Source organism: Oryctolagus cuniculus, chromosome 12 (genome assembly GCF_964237555.1).
Source record: "Oryctolagus cuniculus chromosome 12, mOryCun1.1, whole genome shotgun sequence".
Lineage (NCBI taxonomy): Eukaryota > Metazoa > Chordata > Mammalia > Lagomorpha > Leporidae > Oryctolagus > Oryctolagus cuniculus.
The window spans coordinates 105667666-105690668 of NC_091443.1; the positions used below are offsets into that span (position 1 = coordinate 105667666).

The following is a 23003-nucleotide window of genomic DNA, read 5'->3' on the forward strand; positions in this document are numbered from 1 at the left end:
TCGGGCCACAGCAGAGAGCTGGCCTGGAAGAGGGGCAACCGGGACAGAATCCGGCGCCCTGACCAGGACTAGAACCCGGTGTGTTGGCGCCGCTAGGTGGAGGATTAGCCTATTGAGCCACGGTGCTGGCTTATTTTTAATTTTTTTAATTTTGTTTGAGAGGCAGAGAAAGATCTTCTCTCTGCTGGTTCACTCCCCCCAAATACTTGCAACAACCAGGACTAGGCAAGAATGAAGACAGGCACACGGAGCTCCAGCCAGCGAGGTCTCCTGCCTGGGTGGCAGGGACGCTGGTACTTGAGCCATCGCCAATGTCGCTCACCAGCAAGAAGCTGGAATTGGAGGCAGAGCCAGCACTCAAACCCAGACGCTCCAATATGGGATCCCAAGCAGCACACTGTCTGCTGTGTGTGTCTGCTGTGCCGAAAGCCCAACTGATGGCTTTAAGTCTCGATGCGGAGAGCTTAGCCTGTCCTGTGAGACAGTCAGAGGGAAGCAGAAGTAACTGCTAATGGGGAGCTGGGTGCAGAGACATTGGAAGGGGAAGACTTCGCATTGACGGAGGAGAAGGGCGGATGCTGCAGGCAGAAGGAAAAGCACCTGTTAGCTCTAGGGGCACGAAACAGCCCTGGAGGGCCAGGGAACTCCCCGCACTCAGCACACACTCAGCAGAGGGTGTGGCAGACTGAGCCCTCTGAGAGTCACGGGGCTTCTGTCCCCCGATCTGGAGAGAAGCCAGGCTGCGGGGCGCGGCGGCGGAGGTGGGGTAGGACGTGTGTGAGAGATGCCCGAGGTGGTGGATCTGTCCATGGTGACCACTGGGCACTGGGTGGAGGGGGTCTTTTCCTGAGACCCAGGCCACCTAGAGAAGCCGTGGTCAGGTGCTCGGCAGATCCAAGGTCTTCCAGCTCCAGTGGGGACCAAGTGCATTTCTCTGTCATTTGGAGATGGAAGGTGACCCGAGGCTGGATGTCCGGACAGGTTGGGATGAACGAAAAGATAAGAACCACAGAATCCAGCCGGCGCCGTGGCTCACTAGGCTAATCCTCCACCTTGCGGCGCCGGCACACCGGGTTCTAGTCCCGGTCGGGGAACCGGATTCTGTCCCGGTTGCCCCTCTTCCAGGCCAGCTCTCTGCTGTGGCCAGGGAGTGCAGTGGAGGATGGCCCCGAGTGCTTGGGCCCCTGCACCCCATGGGAGACCTGGAAGAAGCTCCCGGCTCCTGACTTGAGTCCAGCCCAGCCCTGGTCATTGCAGCCATTTGGGGAGTGAACCAGCACATGGAAGATTCATTCTCTCTCTCTCTCTCTCCCCCTCTCCTCTCTTTCTGCCTTTCAAATAAATAAGTCCTTTTAAAAAATAAATAATAAAAAAAAAAGAGAGAGAGAGCAGCCACTTGGGGAACCAGGCAGGGGACCAGACCGCGTCCCCTGGGACACAGGCTCAATGTATGCCCTTCGGAGCAGACCCAATGTGTCCGGGGGTCTCTCAAGACGAGAGGGGAGCCCACACCCAAGGGTGGCCCGTCTGTGGCCCACAGAACGGGCGAGCTCGTGTGCACAGCTGCCAGCTGCCCTGAACAGAGACAGGGCTGGAGATTCACTCCTGAATCCTAAGATTTATTAGCTCAAACTGCTAGATACACATCCAACTCCGCATCCTGCACACAGCGCGTGTGCGTCCTTTTTCCATGGAGTCCATGGAGCAATCACAGAAGCTGGCCATGGGAGACACAGGAAAGCTGCAGTTCATCCCAAAATGCAGAAGGAATGTGGGCCACATTCTCGGGGCACAGGAGAGCAGAAGCAGAAACAAGCAAAGCAAGGAAAAGCCAACTTGGAAATTCAGAGAGAATTTAGGTAAACGTGGATAACTATTCACCTAAAAACTAACTTCAGGTTATGTCAGAAATTTGCATTGCAATCTTACTAGATCTGGAAAACAATCTGCATTTATAACAAAAGGCATTGTCTTAAACACTATGGATGCTAAAAACAAGAAATAGTGAAAACACACTATGCATTCAAGACACGGGGGAGGGGAATACAGCAAAAACAAAGTGAGAATTTAACAATTTAACAAAAGATATAGGTGAATATTAATGAGTTAGAATTGAAATAAACTGAAAGTGCTAGCAATAATGTAATTAAAACCCTTGTAAGACAAGATGGATTGGGGGCCGGCACTGTCACATAACAGGGAAAGCTGCCGCCTGCAGTGCCAGCATCCCATATGGGCGTTCGTTTGAGCCCCGGCTGCTCCACTTCGGACCCAGCTCTCTGCTATGGCCTGGGAAAGCAGTGGAAGATGGCCCAAGTCCTTGGGCCCCTGCACCTACGTGGGAGACCTGGAAGAAGCTCCTGGCTCTTGGCTTCGGATCGGAGCAGCTCCAGCCATTGCAACCAATTGGGGAGTGAACCAGCAGATGGAAGATCCCTCTCCCTCTCCCTCTCCCTCTCCCTCTCCCTCTCCCTCTCCCTCTCCCTCTCCCTCTCCCTCTCCCTCTCCCTCATCCTCTGTGTAACTCTTTCAAATAATTAAATAAATCTTTAAAAAAAAGAAATAACTTTCTGATATACCTACAATATCCAGGATTTTTAATAGAAAAAAAGATTTTAGTTCCAATAGTAAACACAAAACATAAAATATCCAGAAATAAATTAGACAAGAAATGTGCAAGGCATATATATAAAGAAAAGTCTAACATTTGCCATAAGATTTTGAAAGACAAAGAATTAGAGTGGTACATGTCTCTCTTGAATCAGACAAAACATTACAAATGTATTAATTCTTCATAAACTCATAAATATGCTCAATGTAATTCCAGCCCAAATCTCAGTGTACTCTTCTGGAACTGACCAAGCAAGTAACTTATTGAACTTGAAGGGTCGGTGAGCAGGACTATTCAGCGATGCTGTGAGGAAGAAAAGCAATGAGGATATTGCTGATTTCAAAATGGATGATGAAGCGAAAGAAATAAAATCATGTGTCACTGGTGTGAGAACACAGAGATACAACGATGGGACGAGAAGACAGAATCTGGGGACCGGTACCATGGAGCTGCCGGGTAAGCCATGGCCTGCACCGTCACCACCAAGCTACATTGGAGCGCCAGTTCAAGTCCCGGCTGCTCCGCTTCTGATCCAGCTCCCTGCTAATGCGCCTGGGAAAGCAGTGAGAGACGGCTTGGGTCTCTGCCACCTGTGTGGGAGACCCAGATGGAGTTCCGGGATCCTGGCTTCAGCGAGGCACACACCAGTCCATTATGGCTGCTTGAGGGAGTGAATCAGCAGATGGATCTCTGTCTTTGTCTCTGTCACTCTGCCTTTCCTAAATAAAATAAATATTTTATATCAAAAGGCAGAATCTAGAAATAACCCCAAGTATGCAGAAGAATTTGGCCTGTGATAGAAACTCATAACCTCTCAGTGATGGAGTTTGGATCATGCAAACAGGAGGTGTTGGGGAAACCTGCCAGACGCTTGAGAGAAATTAATAATAAAGGCAAACACTATCTTGACAAATTCCACAAACAAGATCTCACAAATCCCAAATAAATAAAAATTAAGAAAATCAAAGCATAAAAAAGGGTGGGGGAGAGAGCAAATTTGTTTCACTCTTGAAGGAGCTGGCACAAGGGTAGGGAGTTCGGAAACCCAAAATCATAAAGAAAAAGATTTGTCTACCTTGACCCTAAATGGGGGGAGGGGCTGGCGTAGTGGCACAGCAGGAAAAGCCACTGCTGGCAACGCTGGCATCCTGTACGGGCTCCAGTTCAAGTCCCGGCTGCCTTGCTGCCAATCCAGTGCCCCACTAACGCACCTAGGGAGCAGCAGGTGACGGCCCAAGTATGTGGGCCCCTGCCCCCGACATGGGAGACCCGGATGGAGTTCAAGGCTCCTGGCTTCAGCCTGGCCCAGCCATGGCTGCTGCTGGCACTTGGGGAGTGAACCAGCAGATAGAAGACACATCTGTCTCTGTCCTTCCCTCCTTCCCTCCCTCCCTCCTCCCTCCCTCCCTCCCTCCCCTTCCTCTCTGTCCCTCTGCCATTCAGAAAAATAAATCTTATTTTAAACAACTCTGAAATTAATTAGAAGTGATTTATAACAGGCCCAGCATGTTGACATTGCTGTGCACAGTTAAACAACACAGGAAAGAAGCCAGACACAAAGACACACAGAGGTGAGGGAACTCTAAAAAGCTCACGGAAGGGGCCGGCGCTGTGGCATAGTGGGTGAAGCCTCTGCCTGCAGTGCTGGCATCCTATATGGGCACAGGTTCTAGTCCTGGTTGCCCCTCTTCCAGTCCAGCTCTCTGCTATGGCCTGGGAAAGCAGTAGAAGATGGCCCAAGTGGTTGGGCTCCTGCACCCGTGTGGGAGACCCAGAAGAAGCTCCTGGCTTCGGATGGGCAAAAATCCAGCTGTTGCAGCCATTTGAGGAGTGAACCAGGGGATGGAAGATCTCTCTCTCTCTCTCTCTCTCTCTCTGCCTCTGCTGCCTGTCTGTAACTCTGCCTTTCAAATGAATAAATCTAAAAAAAAAAAAAAATGGGATTTAAATGATAAACTTACTTTGGTTCAAACACATTTTGCAACTCATGCATAGCTTTTTTTTTCATGGTATCCATTTTCCATGAACTTTGTGAAGACCCCTTGTAGATATGGACTTTCAAATTGTTGGCACCAAAATAAATTCATCTCTTAATCCATTTTCCAAGAGTTTTGTGAAGCCCCTCATGAGACGTATTTAATAGGGTCAGAATCATAGGAAGTAGAGTGTATGTAGTTCCAGGGTCTAGGACAGGGGGTGGTGACGGTCAGTGTTGATGGGCAGAGTTTCAGATTAAAAAGCGAATTTATTTATTTGAAATTCTCAGTTGAGGGGGGGGGCCTTCCATCCACTGGTTCACTCCCCAAATGGCCTCAACTGCCAGGAGCCAGGAGCTTTTTCCAGGTCTCCCACGTGGGTGCAGGGGTTCAAGCACTTGGACCATCTTCCGCTTTCCCAACCCATAGCAGAGAGCTGGATGGGAAGTGGAACAGCCAGGACTCAAACCGGTGCCCATATGGGGTGCTGGCACTGCAGGCAGTGGCTTTACCTACTATGCCACAGCACCAGCCCCAGTTTCACTTTTACAAGATGGAAAGTTCTGGACATGGACAGTGGTGAGGGTTACACAACACTGTAAATGGCCTGCATAGCCCTGACCCCTGATCCCCACATCTTTAAATGGTTAAGATGTAAATGTTATGCTATGTGTATATTTGTAATATGTATTTATTTATTTGAAAGGCAGGGTGCCAGAGAGAGAGAGAGAGAGAGAGAGACATCTTCCATACTCTGGTTCACTCTCCAAATGGCTGCAACAACCAGGGTAAAGCCAGGAGCCAAGAGCTCCATCCTGGTCTCTCACAAGGTGCAGCGGCCCCAACACTTGGAGGATCTTGTACTGCTTTCCCAGACCGCAGCAGGAAGCAGGATTAGAAGCAGCACAAGCAGGCCTCGAGCCAGCGCTCCAGCTTGCAAGGCCAGCGTCACAGGCAGTGGCCTAACCCACTGGACCACAACAACAGGCCCCGGCTCCCTGTATTTTGCCACAATACAGAGAAGGAAGGCACCAACCGTGGAAATTATTTGTAACGCATGATAGTCAGCGGTTCCTACCCCTGACATATAAAACGCTGTCAAGAATCCACAAGACAAACACAAACACATCTGCTCAAAGAAAAAGATACAAACACAAACTCAAAAAGAAGGAATTCAAAGAAGGACTGGAAACATTCAAAAATATCTCACTTCACAACTCCTAAAATAAATGAACAGGAATACAAAAAGGGATATAATTTTTGCCCTTTCAACATGGATGAGTATTTAAGAGATTGTCGGTATCAGTATCCTGGCTTGCTTAGTAGAAGGGAGAATGGGCTGTCTCATCCCCTAACAGCCATGGAACAAGTAAAGAAAGCAATTCATACCCGTGTTTGCAATCACATCTCTTCAACCAAGAAACGTCACTTTCAGGAGTTCAGCTTAACAGGAGAAAGTAAACATACAAAATATTAATTGCAAAGTGATTTCCAAAAACTATGGCCTGATGGTGATCAAAAGGCCCAGTCAAAAAGAATCAGCGGGCCGGCGCCGTGGCTCACTAGGCTAATCCTCCACCTTGCGGTGCCGGCACACCGGGTTCTAGTCCTGGTTGGGGCGCCGGATTCTGTCCCAGTTGCCCCTCTTCCCGTCCAGTTTTCTGCTGTGGCCCGGGAAGGCAGTGGAGGATGGCCCAAGTGCTTGGGCCCTGCACCCCATGGGAGACCAGGAGAAGCACCTGGCTCCTGCCTTCGGATCAGCGCGGTGCACCAGCCGCAACGCGCTGGCCGCGGCGGCCATTGGAGGGTGAACCAACGGCAAAGGAAGACCTTTCTCTCTGTCTCTCTCTCTCACTGTCCACTCTGCCTGTCAAAAAAAAAAAAAAGAAAAAGAAAAAGAAAAAAAAAAGAATCAGCGAATTCCATCGGTAGGAGTGTGAAAGAATTAAAGTCCCCTCCCCAACACACACCAAGAAGTAAAAAGAGAGCAGGGGACCGGTTTTGAGGCACAGCAGGCTGAGCGTCTCCTGGGACACCGACACTCCATTCGGGGACGCCAGTCCCAGTCCCAGCTGCTCGCTCCCAGCCAATGCTCCTGGGAAGGCAGCAGATGATGGCCCGAGAGCTTGGGCCCCTGCCACTCACGTGCGAGACCCGGATGGAGCTCCAGGTTCCTGCTTTTGGCCTAGCCGTAGCCATTGCAGCCATTCCGCGAGTGAACCAGGGGATGGAAGATCAGTATCTCTCTGTAAAACTGCCCTTTAAGTAAATAATTTTTTTAAAAAGAGCTCAAGAGAGATTGAGATTATAAAAGAGTATATATGCCAGAAACGCATTTTGCAGCATATATTTACATAGAAAAAGGCTGAGAGGGTGCTATGGCAAAAAGTTACAGGACTCACCTCTGTAGATTGTCTTAATTTTTCACGTTTATACTCAAATGGGCGGGTACGACCACGTTCACGGGCTAAACGTGTATCACCCTGAGGTCCCTGGGCGCCGCTGACTGGGCGAGATCCAAGCCAGAGAAACAAACCTCCCGAATGGATTCTGGCCCATGTCCGGGCCAGCGGAATCCTCAGTCACCCATCTCAACAGCTGCCCACGTCCATCTCCAGCCCAGAGCCCAGCAGAAACCTCTCCTGGAGATTTGGCGAGATTTCTGCCCTGGGCCATGTCCCTGTCAGCAGCCAGCAGAGATCAGCGCCACCAAAATTCTCTTCATTCGCTTTCTTGCTCCTTTATCTGCAGAGATGGGAGCCCAAGGGCTGGAGGGTAGGGAACACAGACAGGTGGTTTCCCGGGGGCTCTTCAAAAACGCTCAGAACCTCTGCTCCCATCTGCACGGCAGACTCTGGGCCCCTGGTTGCCATTCTGCGTACCTCAGTTTCTCCTTCTGTGAAATGGGGCTGAGAAGTCTTATTCAGACTCCTTCCCGGGAGGATGGACCACAAAGACCAGCCCAGATGCACGTACCATGTTCCTGCGGACACCCTGTCCACCCCTGCCCAGGAGGAGACTCAGCCTCGGGCCTGGAGGACCATGCACTCAGCAGTTCGATGTGCCCACTTCCGCTGGCTTCTGAACCCCTCTCTGGTGTCCCCAACTCCAGCCCAAGCCAGGGTCAGCCCAGTCCTTGCAGTCCCCGTAGCCAGCTCCCCTGCGTGCCTTGTAATAGCCCCGAACTCCATCTGGAACCGGAGAAATGACCCCGGTGGGACCGGGCGCAGGCTCGGCTCAGCTTCTGCATGGAGACTGCAGGAAGGTGACACGCACACGGCTCCCATGGGGGTAGTCAGAATGTGTGCCAGGGCACCGCCCCCTCCTCTCTCCAACCAGGAGGCTTTGAGCCAAGGACCAGCAAGAGGGGCCCGCTCAGCCTCCCCAGCGCTCAGAGCAGGAAGCCCTGGGGAGGTGCAGGGTCAGAGGCCCCACCTGGCTTGCCCGGGCCCCAGTGCAGCCTGAGCTGAGTGCTTTGTAAATCTCCCCATGCGGTTCTCAAGTGCCACGGGTTGGGCTGAGTCCTACCCTTGAGCTACACCTTGGATCAGAATTTCTTCCCACGTGTGGGGGAAGGTGGCTTGCCTCCTGCTACACTACCGGCCAGATATGACTTGAGCCCTGGAGCTGGCCTCAGCTGCACCGTCAGGGGGTCCTCCGTGGCCCCGCCACCGCCTGGCACAGGCTAGGGGCTAAATGAACACTGGGGGAAACGAGCTATGTGAGTGCATGAATGAATGAAGTTCGAATGAGTGAATCCCACCCAGTCCACCTCTCCCATCCCCTGATCAGTTGCCCCTGGAAGAGAACAGCCCGCCCATGACCCCTTGTGGGCAGCTCTTTGACAATGTCCCCAGGTGCTGCCAACCGCAGCCCGGATCCAGAGACCCCACCCCCACCCCCACCCCACAAGCCCAGCCTTGGCTCCAGCTCACCATCCGGGCCCATCTTAGCACAGCATCCCAGTCCCTGCAACCCAGAGCCCACACACTCGGCCCCGTCCAGATCCCACAGCTGCCACCTCCTAGCTGGGCGACCCCAGCACGAGTCACCCCTGGACCTCTCCCTGCCTCCGCTTCCTCCAGTGCGCAATGGAGCCACAGCATGGGCTGCCTCGTAGGAAAATCAAGAAGAGCCTTAGCCCCCGCCTTCTTTCTTTTCTTCTTCACCAAGTCCTTACAGAGAGTCCCTGTCTGAACCCCTGGGCGGACCGGCACAGGGGACCAGGGCCGGGTCTTCCCCGGAGCGCTCCGCACCCGAGGACACAGGCCTCAGCCGCTGCGCCTAGGACCAGTCGTCTCCCACAGCGCAGCTCTCGGCGGATCCCTCCTGTATCCGGCCCGGGGCCCTGACCCCCCACGCCCCTTCCCGGGCACTCCAGGCCTGCGTGTGTGCGTGCGTGTGTGTACGCGCGCCTGTGTGTGTGTGTGCGCGCGCGCGTGCCAGGGAAGAGGCGCCGCAGGTTCCGCGCGCGAAGGCCGAATCCTTCCTCCTCCTGCGCGAGCCGCGCGGGCGCTCCTGTGGGTGGCAAGGCGGCAGGGCCAGGCGCAGCTCCCCGGCCGAGCGAGGCCGCTGCCCTCTGCGGCAGACGCCGGTGCGCGCTCCCCGCTCCCGCGCGGGGCTCGCCGGGCAGCCTGCGCGCCCTCCCGGTGCAGCATGCGGGCGCTGTGACGTTCTCGGATAAATGCCGTGTAACTGTGTAGGCGAATGGGAGCTAAAAATAAGAACGGAAAATCTATCATTAAGGTATCATTGCGCCAGCGCAGCTATTTGAAGGTTCCCATGGCCCCCGGCGCCCGCGTTTGAAGCCCGCCTGCAGGCTTTGGGGGCTGTTTGCAGAAAACCCAGCCGCGGCTCGCCAGCCAGACCGCAGGGCGCAGGGGGTGGCGCCGGGAATTATGGCAACGCTCAAAATAAAATAAAGCAGACGCTAGCCAGCCCCTCCCCCCCAACTCTGCCCCCAGTATTGCGCTCGGGTCGCGGGGCTGGGCGCTGACATGAATGTGCCGCCCGTGCAAAGACTGGGACAGGAGGTCTTTCGGATCTCCACCCGCCTCGGATGAGAAAAATAAAAGTAACGGGGCTGGGTGGGGGTGAGGAGAGCCGCCGGAGGAGAAAGGGGCAACCGGCACTTAAGCCCGGGTCTTCAGTGCGCGGCCGTGGGGCTCAAAGACGCAAACTCCCGGAGCCGGGAAGCTCCAGGGTTCCACCAGGTGAAGCGAAAATTGATCTGATTTGGTTTTGAACATCCGCAGGGGGGAAGGGGAGGCCCGCGGCGGGAGGGCAGGTGTATGTGTGTGTGTGTGTGCGCGCGCGTGTGCGTGTGCGCGGGGGTGGGGAGCGCCCAGGCGCAGCCTGCGCGCCGCTCTGCGCCTCGGCGGGGCTGCGTGCGTGTCCCTGTCCGCGCTGCTGGAACGGGCTCTTCGAGGGATCGGCGTCACATGACTCCGCCTGCCCCTCGCCAGCGCGCAGATCGCCGGTCCATCAATTGGCCCCGCGCCTGGGGAGGGTCGGGTGGCGTCTCCCCGGCCTCAAGGCTCTGCAGAGTAGAGCGGGGAAGGGTAGCTCTGGATTCCAGGAGTCTCGGCTCGGCGCTGGACCCTGGAGTGTAGATATTTGGGAGGGGGAAGGGAGAGAGAGAGAGAGGGAGGGAGCGAGCGAGCGAGCGAGCGCCAGAGAGAGGCAGCGCGCGGCGCGCACGGACGGGGGGCTGCTGGGTGCCGCGCGGAGATGTAAGCGCTGGGGTCTCGCTGGCCTCCGAGCACCATGCAGAAGGGGATCCGGCTGAACGATGGCCACGTCGCGTCCCTGGGGCTGCTGGCGCGCAAGGACGGCACTCGCAAAGGGTACCTGAGCAAGCGGAGTTCGGACAACACAAAATGGCAAACCAAGTGGTTCGCGCTCCTGCAGAATCTGCTCTTCTACTTCGAGAGCGACTCGAGCTCGCGGCCCTCCGGGCTCTACCTGCTGGAGGGCTGCGTCTGCGACCGCGCGCCCTCCCCCAAGCCGACGCTGTCGGCCAAGGAGCCGCTGGAGAAACAGGTGAGGCGAGCGCCGCGTTCTGACCTCCCCGCGCCCGGAGTCTCGGGGCTGGGGGCCTGCGGTCGGCCCGATGGCACCCGAACTTTGCGCCCCTGCGCTTCCGGCGCCCCGGACGGGGAGGGAGGGTCGGCCCAAGCCGCGCAGGTGACCCTGCGGCGGGCAGCGGGGGCAGGGACCGCGGGCGGGGAGTAGGCGCTGGCTGCGGCTGCCCTTCGTCCCCGAGAGCCCCGGGGGAGGCGGGGACAAGAGGGGCCGAGACCGGGAGATGCTGATGCCGACGGGGCGCGAAGCACCAGTAGAGGCGTTGAGTCTGGACCCACGTCCAGCCAAAAATGAGGCTCCCAACCCCCACCCTCACCCCCTCCAGTCCCGATGGCCCCCGACCGCCTGCCCTGGACCCGGACGGTGTGGTTCTCCGCGCCCGGGCAAGCGGACGGTGAGACGGGGGCGTCCTGGCGCCGCGGCCCCTGCCTGCCCGCGGCTGGAGCCAAAGAGCAGCCAGCGCTAGCTCGGCGGAGTCGGGGTCTTGCGGGGCCGCAGGGGTCGGTGCCGTGCCATCGAGTGGCCCTGGGCTCCCAGCCCGCCCGGAGCCGGAGCAACAAACCCGGAGGGGTCCCAAGGAGCGCGGTGACGCGCAGGGCTGGGGCCAGGGCCGCTGCGGAGGTGGCAGGGCAGGTGGGCGCCTCTCTCCTTCCCCGCCCCTGCGCCGCCGCCGCCGCAGTCGCGGCTCCAGCGCTGCGCGCGCGTTTCCGGAGCTACACTGCTAAAGGGTCTGCGCGGGGCCGGGCTGGGGCGCGCCCTTGGAGTGGGGGAGGAGGGGCACCTGCCGCCGCCGCCGAGGGGGAACCGAGACCGCGAGACCGAGAGCCGCAAGCCTGGGGCGCTGTCCAGAAGTATCCAGTGCGGGCCCCTGCTCTGGGAAGGCAAAGTAAATGCCAGTGCAGGGAGACACCTGACATCCAAGGGCCCCAGCCTGCTGGGGGCTGCCGAGAGTGGGGGACGCTGGAGCCCAGGAAGAGAGGGAAGCAGAGAGAGAGGCACTTTCCCAGGGCCACACCAGGTTCTGAGAGGAAGCCCGGGACATGGAAAGCCATTGCTGCGGGTGCGGAGCGGCAGGGTTGAACTGATGGACATAAAAGCATCGCTGGGCGCCTGGTACCCGACACCAGGGCAGGAGTCTAAGCCCAGGCTCTTCCTGCCTTGCCCTCAGCCCCCGGGCGTGGGGAGGTGGTGTCAGGGGGGCCGGAAGTCGTGGACAGAAGTGTTTGGGGGTGGGTGGGTCCCTGGGGAGAACAAGCCAGGGGGCAGGTGCATCCAAGAGCAGGTGGCTCCTCACCTTGAAGCCCAGATAGAGCCTGTGGCCCAGGCATGGCTGGCAACAGTGCCCTCAGCCCTAACAACTTGCGCCTCTCCAGCCAAAGTCCACGTGTCCGGACCAGTGGCCTACAGCCCGTTAGACCAGCCAGAAGCCCCTCCACCCCTCAGCCCCTACCCCAGAGGCTGAGAACCACCTCTGGGCGGGAGGAAGGAGGCTGGGGCAGGTGTGTTAGCAGTGCCCTGGGGCAGAATCTCTGCTCTCTGGCTTGCTGTGTGACCTCGGTTAACTTGCAAACTTCTCGGTGCCTCCGCTTTGAAATCGTCAGCACAGAGCTGCTGCCCCTGACCTTGCTGTGGTTTTGAGACCAGGAGGGGACGTGACCATATGCTTGCCGTGCGTTTCAGTTGGGTGCAGATGGATCGTAGTTGGTTTCTGAATGACACTCACCCAGGCAGGATTGTTCAGGTCACTGGGTGTTGAGGCTTCCTCCCATTTCACAGAGAGGGAAACTGAGGGGCGGGGCGGGAAAGGCAGGAGTCCAGCACCAGGGCAAGGCAGCGGCACGAGCAGACTAGAGCTCACCCAGTGTCTGAGCTCAGGAACTGAATCGTGGGGGTGGGGGTCAGAACCAGTGGACAAAACGCACGTATGATCAGAGCTGGGTCCCCGCAACGCTAGCGCCGGGACCTCAAGCCTCTTCCCAAGGGCAGCCCGGCCCGGGACTGGAGATCGCCTCCTGCCCTGGTGTGGGCGTTCCCTTTACCTCTAGAGCACCTGTGGCTCGTGGGGAAGCGGATTCTGCCCTTTTGGCCTGTATGTGTGTTGAAAAAAAAAAAAAAACCAACTCTTTTCCAAACATTGGAGCAAAATGGATGGCTGACCCTAACCCTGTCTCTTGGTGAGCTGGCATGAGCGGCCTGGAGCCAGGCCCTTCTGGTACCATGTATGGGCCCACAGGGCATGTGAGTGGCAGAGGGCCTCAAAGAAGCTGCCGGTTTGGGGGAATTTGTGAGTGTATGGGGAAGGCTTGCTTTTAGCAAGATGTCTTTATTTTTTAAGATTTTTTTTTATTTACTTGAAAGAGTTACAGAGAGAGGAGGAGGAGGAAGAGAGAGAGAGAGAGAGAGGTCTTCCATCCACTGGTTCACTCCCTAAATGGCCACAATGATCAAGGCTGGACCAGGCCAAAGCCAGGAGCTTCTCCCAGGGACCCAAGCACTTGGGCCGTCTTCTGCTGCTCCCTCGGGTCATTAGCAGGTAGCTGGATCGGAAGTGGAGCAGTCAGGTGTCAAACCAGAGCACATATAAGAAGCCGACAATGAAGGCAGAAGCTTAACCCGCTATGCCACAGCACCAGCCCCAGGATGTCATTTTTAAAAGGATTTATTTAGTTAGTAAAAGGAGGAGAAAGAGATGTCTCTTCCATTCACTCATTAACTCCCTCAATGGCTGCAATGGCCAGGGCTCATCCAGGAGCCAGGAGCTTCTTCCAGGTCTCCCACTTGGATGCAGGGGCCCAAGGACTTGGCCCATCCTCCGCTGCTTTCCCAGGCGCATCAGCAGGGAGCTGGGTCAGAGGCAGAGCAGCCAGGACTTGAACCTTTGTTCTGACATGAGATACCGGCATCGAAAGCAGCCGCTTAACCTGCTGCACCACAGCGCCAGCCCCCAAGATGTCATTTTTACCCAGGTCCAAGCAGGCAGCTTCCTCCTGGAATGGCTGGGGATGGTTCCTGAAGGCACAGAAGCCAGATCCTGCCTGGGAACCTCCCCCCGCCCCCAGTGGCAGGGACAGTGTCAGGGACGTAGCACATAGTCGAGGCACAGAAAATGCTTGTGGAGCTGGACTTGGTGTAGCAGGTGCGAACTGCACGTTGCCCGTGCTGAGAGCTGTCTGGGCTGTGTGCTGGGTTGAAGAAGCTGACCCCCACAGGCCCTGCAGCCTGGGGAAGCAAGAGCCAGACAAGAGTAGGCACCAGGCAATGGAAAGACGTGGAGAGTGGGACGTTCAGGGCACTGGGGCACCGAGCGCCAGACCCATCCTACCATGGTGCAGCCTCTCCTGGCCACCTCCAGAGGACCCTGCCTGCTGCTGCTGTGGCTACAGCACCCAGGGGCTCCAGGCTGAGCTGCCGAGGCCTCCCGCCGTCGGACTGGCACAGCCATGCCTCGCAAACCCCCTGGCCTGGGACCCTGCTTGCTTATTCCTGGCTTCCCCTGGCCCTGATGCTGTTGCACACTCCCTGGAGGCCCGATGGCCATGCACTTGAACTTGGGGTCCAGCTTCCCTACAGGTTGGCCTTGGTGTCCCAGCCCCTGCTTGGGCATGAAGTCCCCCCTTGCTGGCTGTTCCAAGTTCCCTGGCATAAGGCTTCCAGCCCAGCTTTGCAGTCAGGGGGCCTGATCAAACCCACCCCAGCTCTCCCTCACCCCTCCCAGCTCGGAGAGGTCACAGTGTGGACCTCCGGCATCTTCCTGGGTCACTAAAGACAGGAGAGACACAGATCTCTGCGGCCAGAGTATCGGGGCCTGGTGTGGGCAGGAGGCCCGGATGCTTGGGGCCTCGTTGTTCCTGTTGTCCACCCCATTGTTACCCTTCCCTGAAGGCCAGACAAAGGTCCACTCCCCGGCCTCACAGGACAGACACGTGACCGCTCTGGCTGGCGAGTTGAGACCACCAGCAGCCCTGAGGCTGGAGTGTACCCATTTGACAGATGAGAGGAGGGTCTCAGCAGTGGCCACCAGCCAGGCACTCGCAGAAACAAAACTGCTTCTCTGGCTGTCTCGCCATGCTGCTGGGCCACGGTGTCCACGGAGCACACGGCCCAGGGACCCGGCTCTTGCAGGGGCTCTCAGCCCGGCAGAGAGCGGTGCCCCCCACAAAAGCCGCTGTCGGAGCAGCACGGCTTAGATGCGGGGCCAGCTCAGACCGTGCAGGGCAAGCCAGCCAGGTGCCCGCGGCAGGTGTGGCGCCCAGGATTAACCGCGTGGGGTGCTGCTTCTCTCCCCAAATGCTCCTCCAGCTGGCGAGAGGTTGAGGAGGCCCGGAACAGAGTGCGCATTGTGTGTTCACACAGTAGATGCTCCGGCTCTCAGAGCCAGGCCTGTGTCGGGTTCTGCAGATGGAAGAGAACTTAGTCCCTGTTCTCCAAACCGCTCCCAGAGGAGGGACGCGCTCTCCTCCAGTCTGGCCCGAGCTGATCCTCCATCCTGAAGACTCTCAGACTCTCCACCCCCAACACACACACACACTCACACACACATACACACATACACTCACACACTCACACATACACTCACACACATACACACACTCACATACACACACACGCATACACTCACACTCACACATACACTCACACTCACACATACACTCACACACATACACTCACATACACACACTTACACACTCACACACTCACAAACACACATACACTCACACACTCACACACACACACTCACACACATACACTCACATACACACACACTCACAAATACACACACACATACACTCACACACTCACATACACACACACGCATACACTCACACACACATACACTCACACACATACACACACACTCACACACACACTTCCGCCCTTCTTTGGCCCAGGTGCTCCCAGGTCCTGTCATTCCCCTCCCCCAGATCCCCCTGCAGGCAGCAGGCGACCAGAATGATCTTTTAAAATGCAAATCACATCATGAAAGCAACAGTGGCTCTCCTGGCCTTTAGAAAAAGAAGAAAAAAAAAATTTCAAACTCCCAGCCAAGATCTGAGGCCCTGGAGGTCCAGGCTCTGGCCCCACTCACTCCATCACCTGCTTCCTCACCCCGGCCTGAACCTCCATTCCCATCCCTCTGCCCTGGGTCAAGGCCTTGGCCGAAGCCGGTGCATCTGCCTGGAATAATCGCCCACCTCCATACCCTTTGAAGGCCAGCCGCTCCCGCAGGTCTTCGCCCTGTCCGTGGCCCCAGCTTCCCTCTTTTATAGCACTCCAGTGCTGTCCGCAGTCCGTGGTCACTCCGTGTACTTGTGGGCTATTCTAACTCAGAGTCTGGGTGGTGTGGAATTCCCTTATAATAAAGACTTCAACGAGACAGACTCAGCTGGGGCAGGCGTTGGCCTAGAAGTTGACATTGGTTAGACATCCCAGGCCACAGTGCCTGGATGCAATGCCCAGCTCTGGCTCCCGATTCCAGCTGCCTGCTCATGCAGACCCTGGGAGGCAGCAGGTGGTGACTCGAGTACCTGGGTGCTTGCCATGCAGGCGGGAGACCTGGACGGAGCTCCTGGCTAGCTGGCTTAGGTCCTGACCCAGTGCTGGCCGTCGCAGGCCTCTGGGGAGTGAAGCAGCAGAGAAGAGGCCTCTTACACTCTCTACCTACTAGCCAAATAAATAAACAAAAGATTATTTTACCCGCCACCCCACTGGATGTAGCAGAGGTGAGCACGGGATGAAATGTGCGGTCCACGGGGAGGCGGGTGGGGCGGAGGTGACGATGAGGTTGAGGTTGAGGTACCGAGGGCAGGTGCACGGCAGAGGACTGTGCCACTGGACGGGGCCTCCTTTCATCCCTCGGGGTCACAGCCTGGCTTCACCCACCAGCCTCTCCCTTCTCTTCTCCAGGGGCGGCTGGTGGAGGGTGGGAAGTGAACTTGGCATGGCCACACTTGGATTCCACTTTCTCAACCCTGCCAGGCAGGGGAGGTCACTGCAGCTTCAAGGAGGGAGGACAGGAGCCCAGAGGCTTGGCCAGAGCTCCAGGGCAGAGCAAGTCTGAGCTGTCTCAGCCACCTGTCCCTGTGGAGACGCCGTTGGGTCGGCCCCTCACCTACACCTTCTTGCCTCCTTCCAAGGAGCCCTGGGAGCCGCTGCCCAGTTTAACTTTTATATACGAGGGGTTTTCAAAAAGTTGGTGAAGGGGCCAGTGTTGTGGTGCAGCAACCAGTGACACAAGTGTCCCGTATGGGCACCGACTCGCATCCCAGCTGCTCCTCTTCCTATCCAGCTCCCTGCTAATAGCCTGGGAAAGCAGCAGAAGACGGCCCAAGTACCTAGGTCCTTGCATCCTCGTAGGAGACCCGGATGAAGCTTCTGGCTCCTGGCTTCTGCCTGGCCCAGCCCCCATTCCCACGGTGGCCATTCGGGGAGTGAACCAGGAGATAGAAGATCGACATCTCTCTCTCTCTCTCTCTCTCTCTCTGTAACTCTGCCTTTCAAATAAACAAATAATTTTTTTAAATTAGTCAATTTATTTGAAAGCTATTATTACAGAGAGAGGGAAAGAGAGGGAGAGAAAGAGGTCTTCCATCCACTGGTTCACTCCCCAAATCCCCACAACAGCCAGAGCTGGGCTGGTCCAAAGCCAGGAGCCAAGAGTTTTCCCCAGGTCTCCCACATGGGCACATGGGCACATGGGCACAAGGGCCCAGGTACTTGGGCCATCCTCCACTGCTTTTTCAAGCGCGTTAGCAGAGAGCCAGAGTGGAAACAGGGCGGCTGGGCCTTGAACCGGTGCCCATATGGGATGGCAGCGTTGCAGATGGCAGCTTAACCTGCTGTGCCACATTACCCAGACCCTTCACCAAACTTTTTACTAAGCTGGTACGAATGCAGATTTAACCTATATAATCTTGCAGTAGGGTATTTCAAAACAGGAGACCAAAAATACTGAATAAGAATAAAAGCTGTGTACTGAGCACCTACTATGTGCCCGGCACCAACATGCGTGTTTTACACCCAGCACTTCCCTTAAGTATTCCAGCAGCCTGGTGAGGTTAGCACTGCTCATCCGTTTTCACGGTGACAAGCTGAGGCCCAGAAATGCCCAGTACCTTGTTCAAAGCTGCAGCGAAAGATGTGGAAAAGCTGCTATGGGAGCCTGGCCTGCCCAGTTCTGGAGCCTTGGCTCCAACCACAGACACAGCATGAAGACAGGCTGGGGGCGGGCTGGGCGCCTAGTGGTTTAGGATGCTGGCGAAGGCGTCACATCCCACACTGGAGAGCTTGGGCTTGAGTCTGGCTCCTGACTCCAGCTTCCTGCCTTTGCCCACCCTGGGCTCAAGTCCTTGGGTCCCTGCCACCCATGTGGGAGACCCGGATGGAGTTCCTGGGTCCCAGTTTGAGCCTGGCCCAGCCTCAGTTGTTGTGGGCATTTAGGGAGTGAACCAGAGGAAGGAAGCACTCTGTCTCTCTGCAACTGGTTCTTGCCTTTCTCTGCAAAGACAAGTGGAAGGGAACAGGAGAATGGACAGCGAGTGGAAATGTGCCACCAACGCCCTGGTGACCTCGCTGTGGGTGGCTTTGGCTTCTGCTGGGTGAGAACCTTGCAGCCAAATCCCATGAGCCTGGAGGGAAAACATACCCGTGCCCAGCCCAGTGTCCCTGGCGTGCATGGGAGCCAGAGCTGGTGCCTGTGTGCAGGCAGCCAAGTGGAGAACTCGGTTCCCCGTGTTTTCACAGGTGCCTGGAACACTGGCAGTACCCCAACTTCCATGAGGGCCACTGTTGTGCTGGGAGCAGCTGGGAGCCTTGGACACCCCAACTCCTGGTCCCCCCAGGAGAGAGGACCACACAGCCTCCACCCCAGCCTCCGGCCTCCCTCCCTCCGGCCAGATTTCCTGCCACCTCCTAGCTCAGGGAGGCCTTCACGCCCTCTAAGCCTCAGTTTCCCCATCTCCGTATCAAACTGGAAGTCCCAGCACGGCACAGTCGTGGTCATCAGGGTGACCAGGCGGCACCTCGATGGAGCAGTGGCCCCTGTCCGTCACCCTGGTCCTCGCTGGGCTCCGACCCTGGATCTGCACATCAGATGAAAACATCAGCTTCCAGGGAATATCCGGGCAAGGCTGCCCCCGGGAAAGGAAGCCGATTACTGCTAGGGGCCTCCTTTGCCCCCACCCAGCCCTGTGGGTCCCCCCTCCCATCATGCACCAGTTGGCCCTCTCCGTCCCTCTCTTCCTCTCCTGCACCGGCCCAGGCCGCCTTCGCCTCCCATCCAGAATTGTGCAGGCTTCCGAGCCCCGGCACCTGCCAAACGCTGCAGTGACCTCTGACCGCGGAGGCTCCTGGGTGCGACTTGGCAGGAGGGTGCTGCCCCCTGCTGGTGCCGACTCAGGCCTCCGCTGTCACCCACCGTAGCTGGGGCCAGGGAAGGGGCGGGTGCCCTTTAGAGGGAGCCACTCCGAGTGCAGCCCCTGGAGGAGGAGGAAGCTTAGCTCTGTACCTGCGCCCCCGCAGTCCTGGGTGAGCCGCGCTGCTGACCCCTGCGGGCCCTGGGCACCGGTCCTGCGGACCGCTCGGCGGTCGGATCACCTCTCCCGGGTGCCAAGCTCGTCATGGCGTGCGTGTGCACGGAGTCGGGGTGAGGAAGGTGGAGGAGCCGCGGCGATGGGTTCACGGAGCCGGCGGAGAACGCAGCTCCAACAGGGCAGGAGCCCGGCCAGGCCTGCCTGCTTGCCTGAAGCCCGGGGACTCTGGCACCCTTGGCCAAGCGCCACAGAGGCGTTTTGGCCACTGGGCGTCCCCGGCACTAACAAGGAGGAAGATTGCTGAGGCTGAAATGTCAGCCTGAGATTACTCACACTCCGCTGCCCGCATCAGCCACACAGAGCCCAGGAGCCAGGCCCCCGGTCCAGTGATGGGGACGGTGACCACACCGTGTGAGCTCCGCTGACCCCCAGGAGAGCCCGAAGGGACGGGGGCTCTGGGGGTCCAGAGAGGTGGCCAAAGCACTTCCGGGTCATTTGGGTCACCGTCGTGCCTTCCCCAGGCCTGGTGTGGGGAAGCCGGCCCCCACCCCCTCACACTCCTCCCCTCCCCCACCCAACTCTGAGCTGGAGGGAGGTCACTGTGACCTTCAAGTTAGGGAGGTGGCTCCAGGGTGGAGGCGGGAGGCCCATCAGGAGGTGGCTGCAGAACCGGGCACGCTCGTGTGTGTGCGCGCACACACACATGCACACACACACACGCAGAAGCCTGTCCTAGGGGCGTGCTAGGGGCAGGAGAGGCCCCTTCTCTCTCGTCCCTGCCTGTGATCCTGGGCTCAAGTCAAGGCTCTAGTGCTGGATGGTTTTAGAACCATCCAGAGCTCCAGTGCACCTGTGACCACGCCCCAGACCCCACGGGGCTGCCCACATCCTGGGTTTGGAGCCCCAGGTGTTGCCTGTGCCCCGCCGTATCGACACCCACTAGGAAAAGCACCTTCTCAGCTTAGCCACCAGGTGACCCTGCGGCCGCCGTGGGGCTCCCTGGTGGAGACGGGGGACAGCGGGGGAGGGGACGGCATCATCCTCTGGCAGGGGACGCTCTCTCCGCAGATACCCACGGACCCCTGTGCCTGGCTGCTAACGTCCACGTCCGACCTTGAGCTCTGGGTCGCTAGGATCACAGACATTCAGGCCGCCTGGTCGCCGTCTACTGTAAAGACCAGATCACCCTAAGCGGGCACAGCCAAAGCAGCATCTTCCCCGTTTGGGGGCGGGGGATGAGCTCTGATTTTTTTTCAAGTTGTAAAATCCCACTGCAGTGCTAAAATAAAAAATAAAAAACTTTCAGAATGAAGCATAGAAGAAAGAATGAATGGATGAGTGGATTCGTAGGAGGGACACACAGACAACTTCCAACCCAAACAATTAGGGAGGTCACGTGGGAAAACGTGTCTTACTTGGCGTCCCCCATCCACCCTTGTCCTGAGCCCACTGCCACTCTGCCACCCCCTCACCTGTCCCCGTGGGTCTCCCCTGTCCCCTTACCACACCTGTCGCCACTCCGGCTCCCTTCACTGCTGGCAGACCTGCAGGTGCATCCAAGTGTCAGGAGATCCGGTATCAAGTGGACATGAGTGACAGGGGTGACTACGTCTGAGAGCCCCCTGGTAGCCAAGGCAAAAAGGGAAGCAGACTGGCCGTGGGCCACCCCCTGTCTCGTGCCAGAGGAGCAAGAGTGCCTGTCAGTGCCCTCGGGCCTTGCAGAAGGGGAACCAGTAGGGGAATGACGGTGGTGACCCCCAGGGCAGTCACATCAAAGCTAGGGGCCTGTCGCCATCTGCAGCTCCGGCTGGCTATCGGGAAGCTGGGCAGGCTATGCTGGTGAGGCTTGGGTAGGGGGAGTGTCCTGATGACCCAACAGTACAGGGTGCAGCATGGAGAAGCCCCGGGAATAGGCCAGTTGGACATGCTAAAATAGCCATTGCCTGCCTGTACTTAAAGTTGTAGGAATGGCAGGACATTTGCATGGCTCAAGATCCAAAAATGACCAAGAAGCATACAGCAACAGCCACCTCCCACCCCCACCCTCAGCAGCCCAGCTTCCTCCCCAGGCGTGGTCCTTAGTGCCGCTTTCCTGGGCTTTCTCAGGGAGAGATTTTACACACAGCCGCTTCAACGAGTTCCTGGAAGATGGAATGAAAAGTCTGCTTTGGTGCAAAAAATTGTTTTAATTCATGCATAATTTTTTTCATAATACACATTTTCCATGAACTTTAAAGTGCATCTATTTATTTGGAAGACAGGGAGGGAGGGACAGAGAGACACCCAGGATGTCTATCTGCTAGTTTACTCCCCAAATGTCGTCAGTGGCTGGGTGTTGGCCAGGGCTGAAGCTGGGGTCTTCCACATGGGTGGTTGGAACCCAATCATTTGAGCCATCACCTGCTGCCTCCCAGGGTCTTCGTTTGGAGTCAGAAGCAGAGACAAGTGTTGAACCAGATGCTCCTCTGGGCGGGGGGGGGGGAGGGGGAGAGACTGGGAAGTCTTCCATCTGCTGGTTCACTCCCCAAATGGCAGCAACCTCTGGAGCCGATCCAGGCTGAACCCAGAAGCCTGGAGCTCCATCCGGATCTCCCACGTACTTGGGCCATCGTCTGCTGCTTTTCCTGGCACATTAACAGGGAGCTGGATTGGGAGCAGAGCAGCCGAGACTTGAACCCGTGTTCCGATATGGGATGCCCCCATTGCAAGCAGCAGCTTAACCCTCTGGGCCACAACATCGGCCCTCAACATGCAGGTGTCTTATCTGCACCTTAACCACCAGGCTAAAAGCCCACCCACCAAAACTTTTTAAATATTGGTTTATTTTCATTTTATTTGAAAAGCTGAGAGACAGAGAGAAGTCTTCCATCTGTGGTTCACTCCCCAAATCCCCACAATAGCCAGGGGTAGGCAAGGCGGAAGCCAGGGCCCAGAATTCCATCCAGGTCTTCCAACCTCTCGAGCCATCACCTGCTGTCTCCCAGGGTGCTCATTGGCAGGAAGCTGGCTTGGAAGCAGAGTCAGGACTCCAACCCAGGCACTGATACGGGAGGCAGGTGTTTCCAGCCGTGTCTTAGCCACAGCACCAATGAACTTTGTGAAGACCCCTGCTATGCATGGATTTCAAAATGTTTTGCACCAAACATGTTTTTGTTCTGTTTTTCATGAACTTTTGGAAGTACATCATATACTCATATATATGCAAATATATGTTAATATATGCATGTGTGCATGATTGCTATGCATACCACGGACGCTGTCCCACCCCTGGTTTCCTCACTGTGCTGTACAGATGATTTCCCACACGCGTTCTTTCTCGTGGCTGCCATGTTTTGTCCCACGGCAGGGATGGGCTGTGGATCTTTTGGCCATGCTCCTCTCATGGGACATCTGGGCCATTCAAATCTTACTTTCACACACAGAATTGCAATTAACAAATGCCTTTGTGCATAGCTCATCGAGAGAGAGAGAGAGAGAGAGAGAGAGAGAGAGTTCTCCATCTGCTGGCTGACTCCCCAAACGACCACAATGGCTGGGGCTGGGCCAGACTGAAGCCAGGAGCCTAGAACTCTATCCTGGTTTCCCATGTGGGTGCAGGGGCCCAAGCACTTGGGTCACCTTCTGCTGTTTTCCCAGGCACATCAGCAGGGAGCTGGATTGGAAGTGGAGCAGCTGGGACTTGAACCGGCATTCATATGGGTTGCAAGCATTGCAGGCGGTGGCTTAACCCAGCCCCTCTAACTGGAATTTTGACAGAAGAGAAGAGGCAGGTGCCTTCAGACTGAAGTTCACGCCTTCATTCAG

General features: G+C 56.9%; 1 protein-coding gene across 3 annotated transcripts in view; it reads left to right on the forward strand.

The window, feature by feature from the left end:
* The first annotated feature begins 9590 nt into the window (after positions 1-9590).
* Positions 9591-23003, forward strand: part of RASGRF1 (Ras protein specific guanine nucleotide releasing factor 1) — a 98979-nt gene continuing 85566 nt past the window's right edge. The window contains exon 1 of one of the 3 annotated variants that reach the window (XM_051834574.2): positions 9591-9800. Coding sequence is in view for 2 of the 3 variants with exons in the window: in XM_051834572.2 (XP_051690532.2) it covers positions 10354-10629 (276 nt within the window). In the remaining variant the exon portion in view is untranslated. Of the gene's footprint in view, positions 9801-9942; positions 10630-23003 lie in introns of those variants that run through there. The other 2 variants (XM_051834572.2, XM_051834573.2) reach the window with 2 other exon arrangements.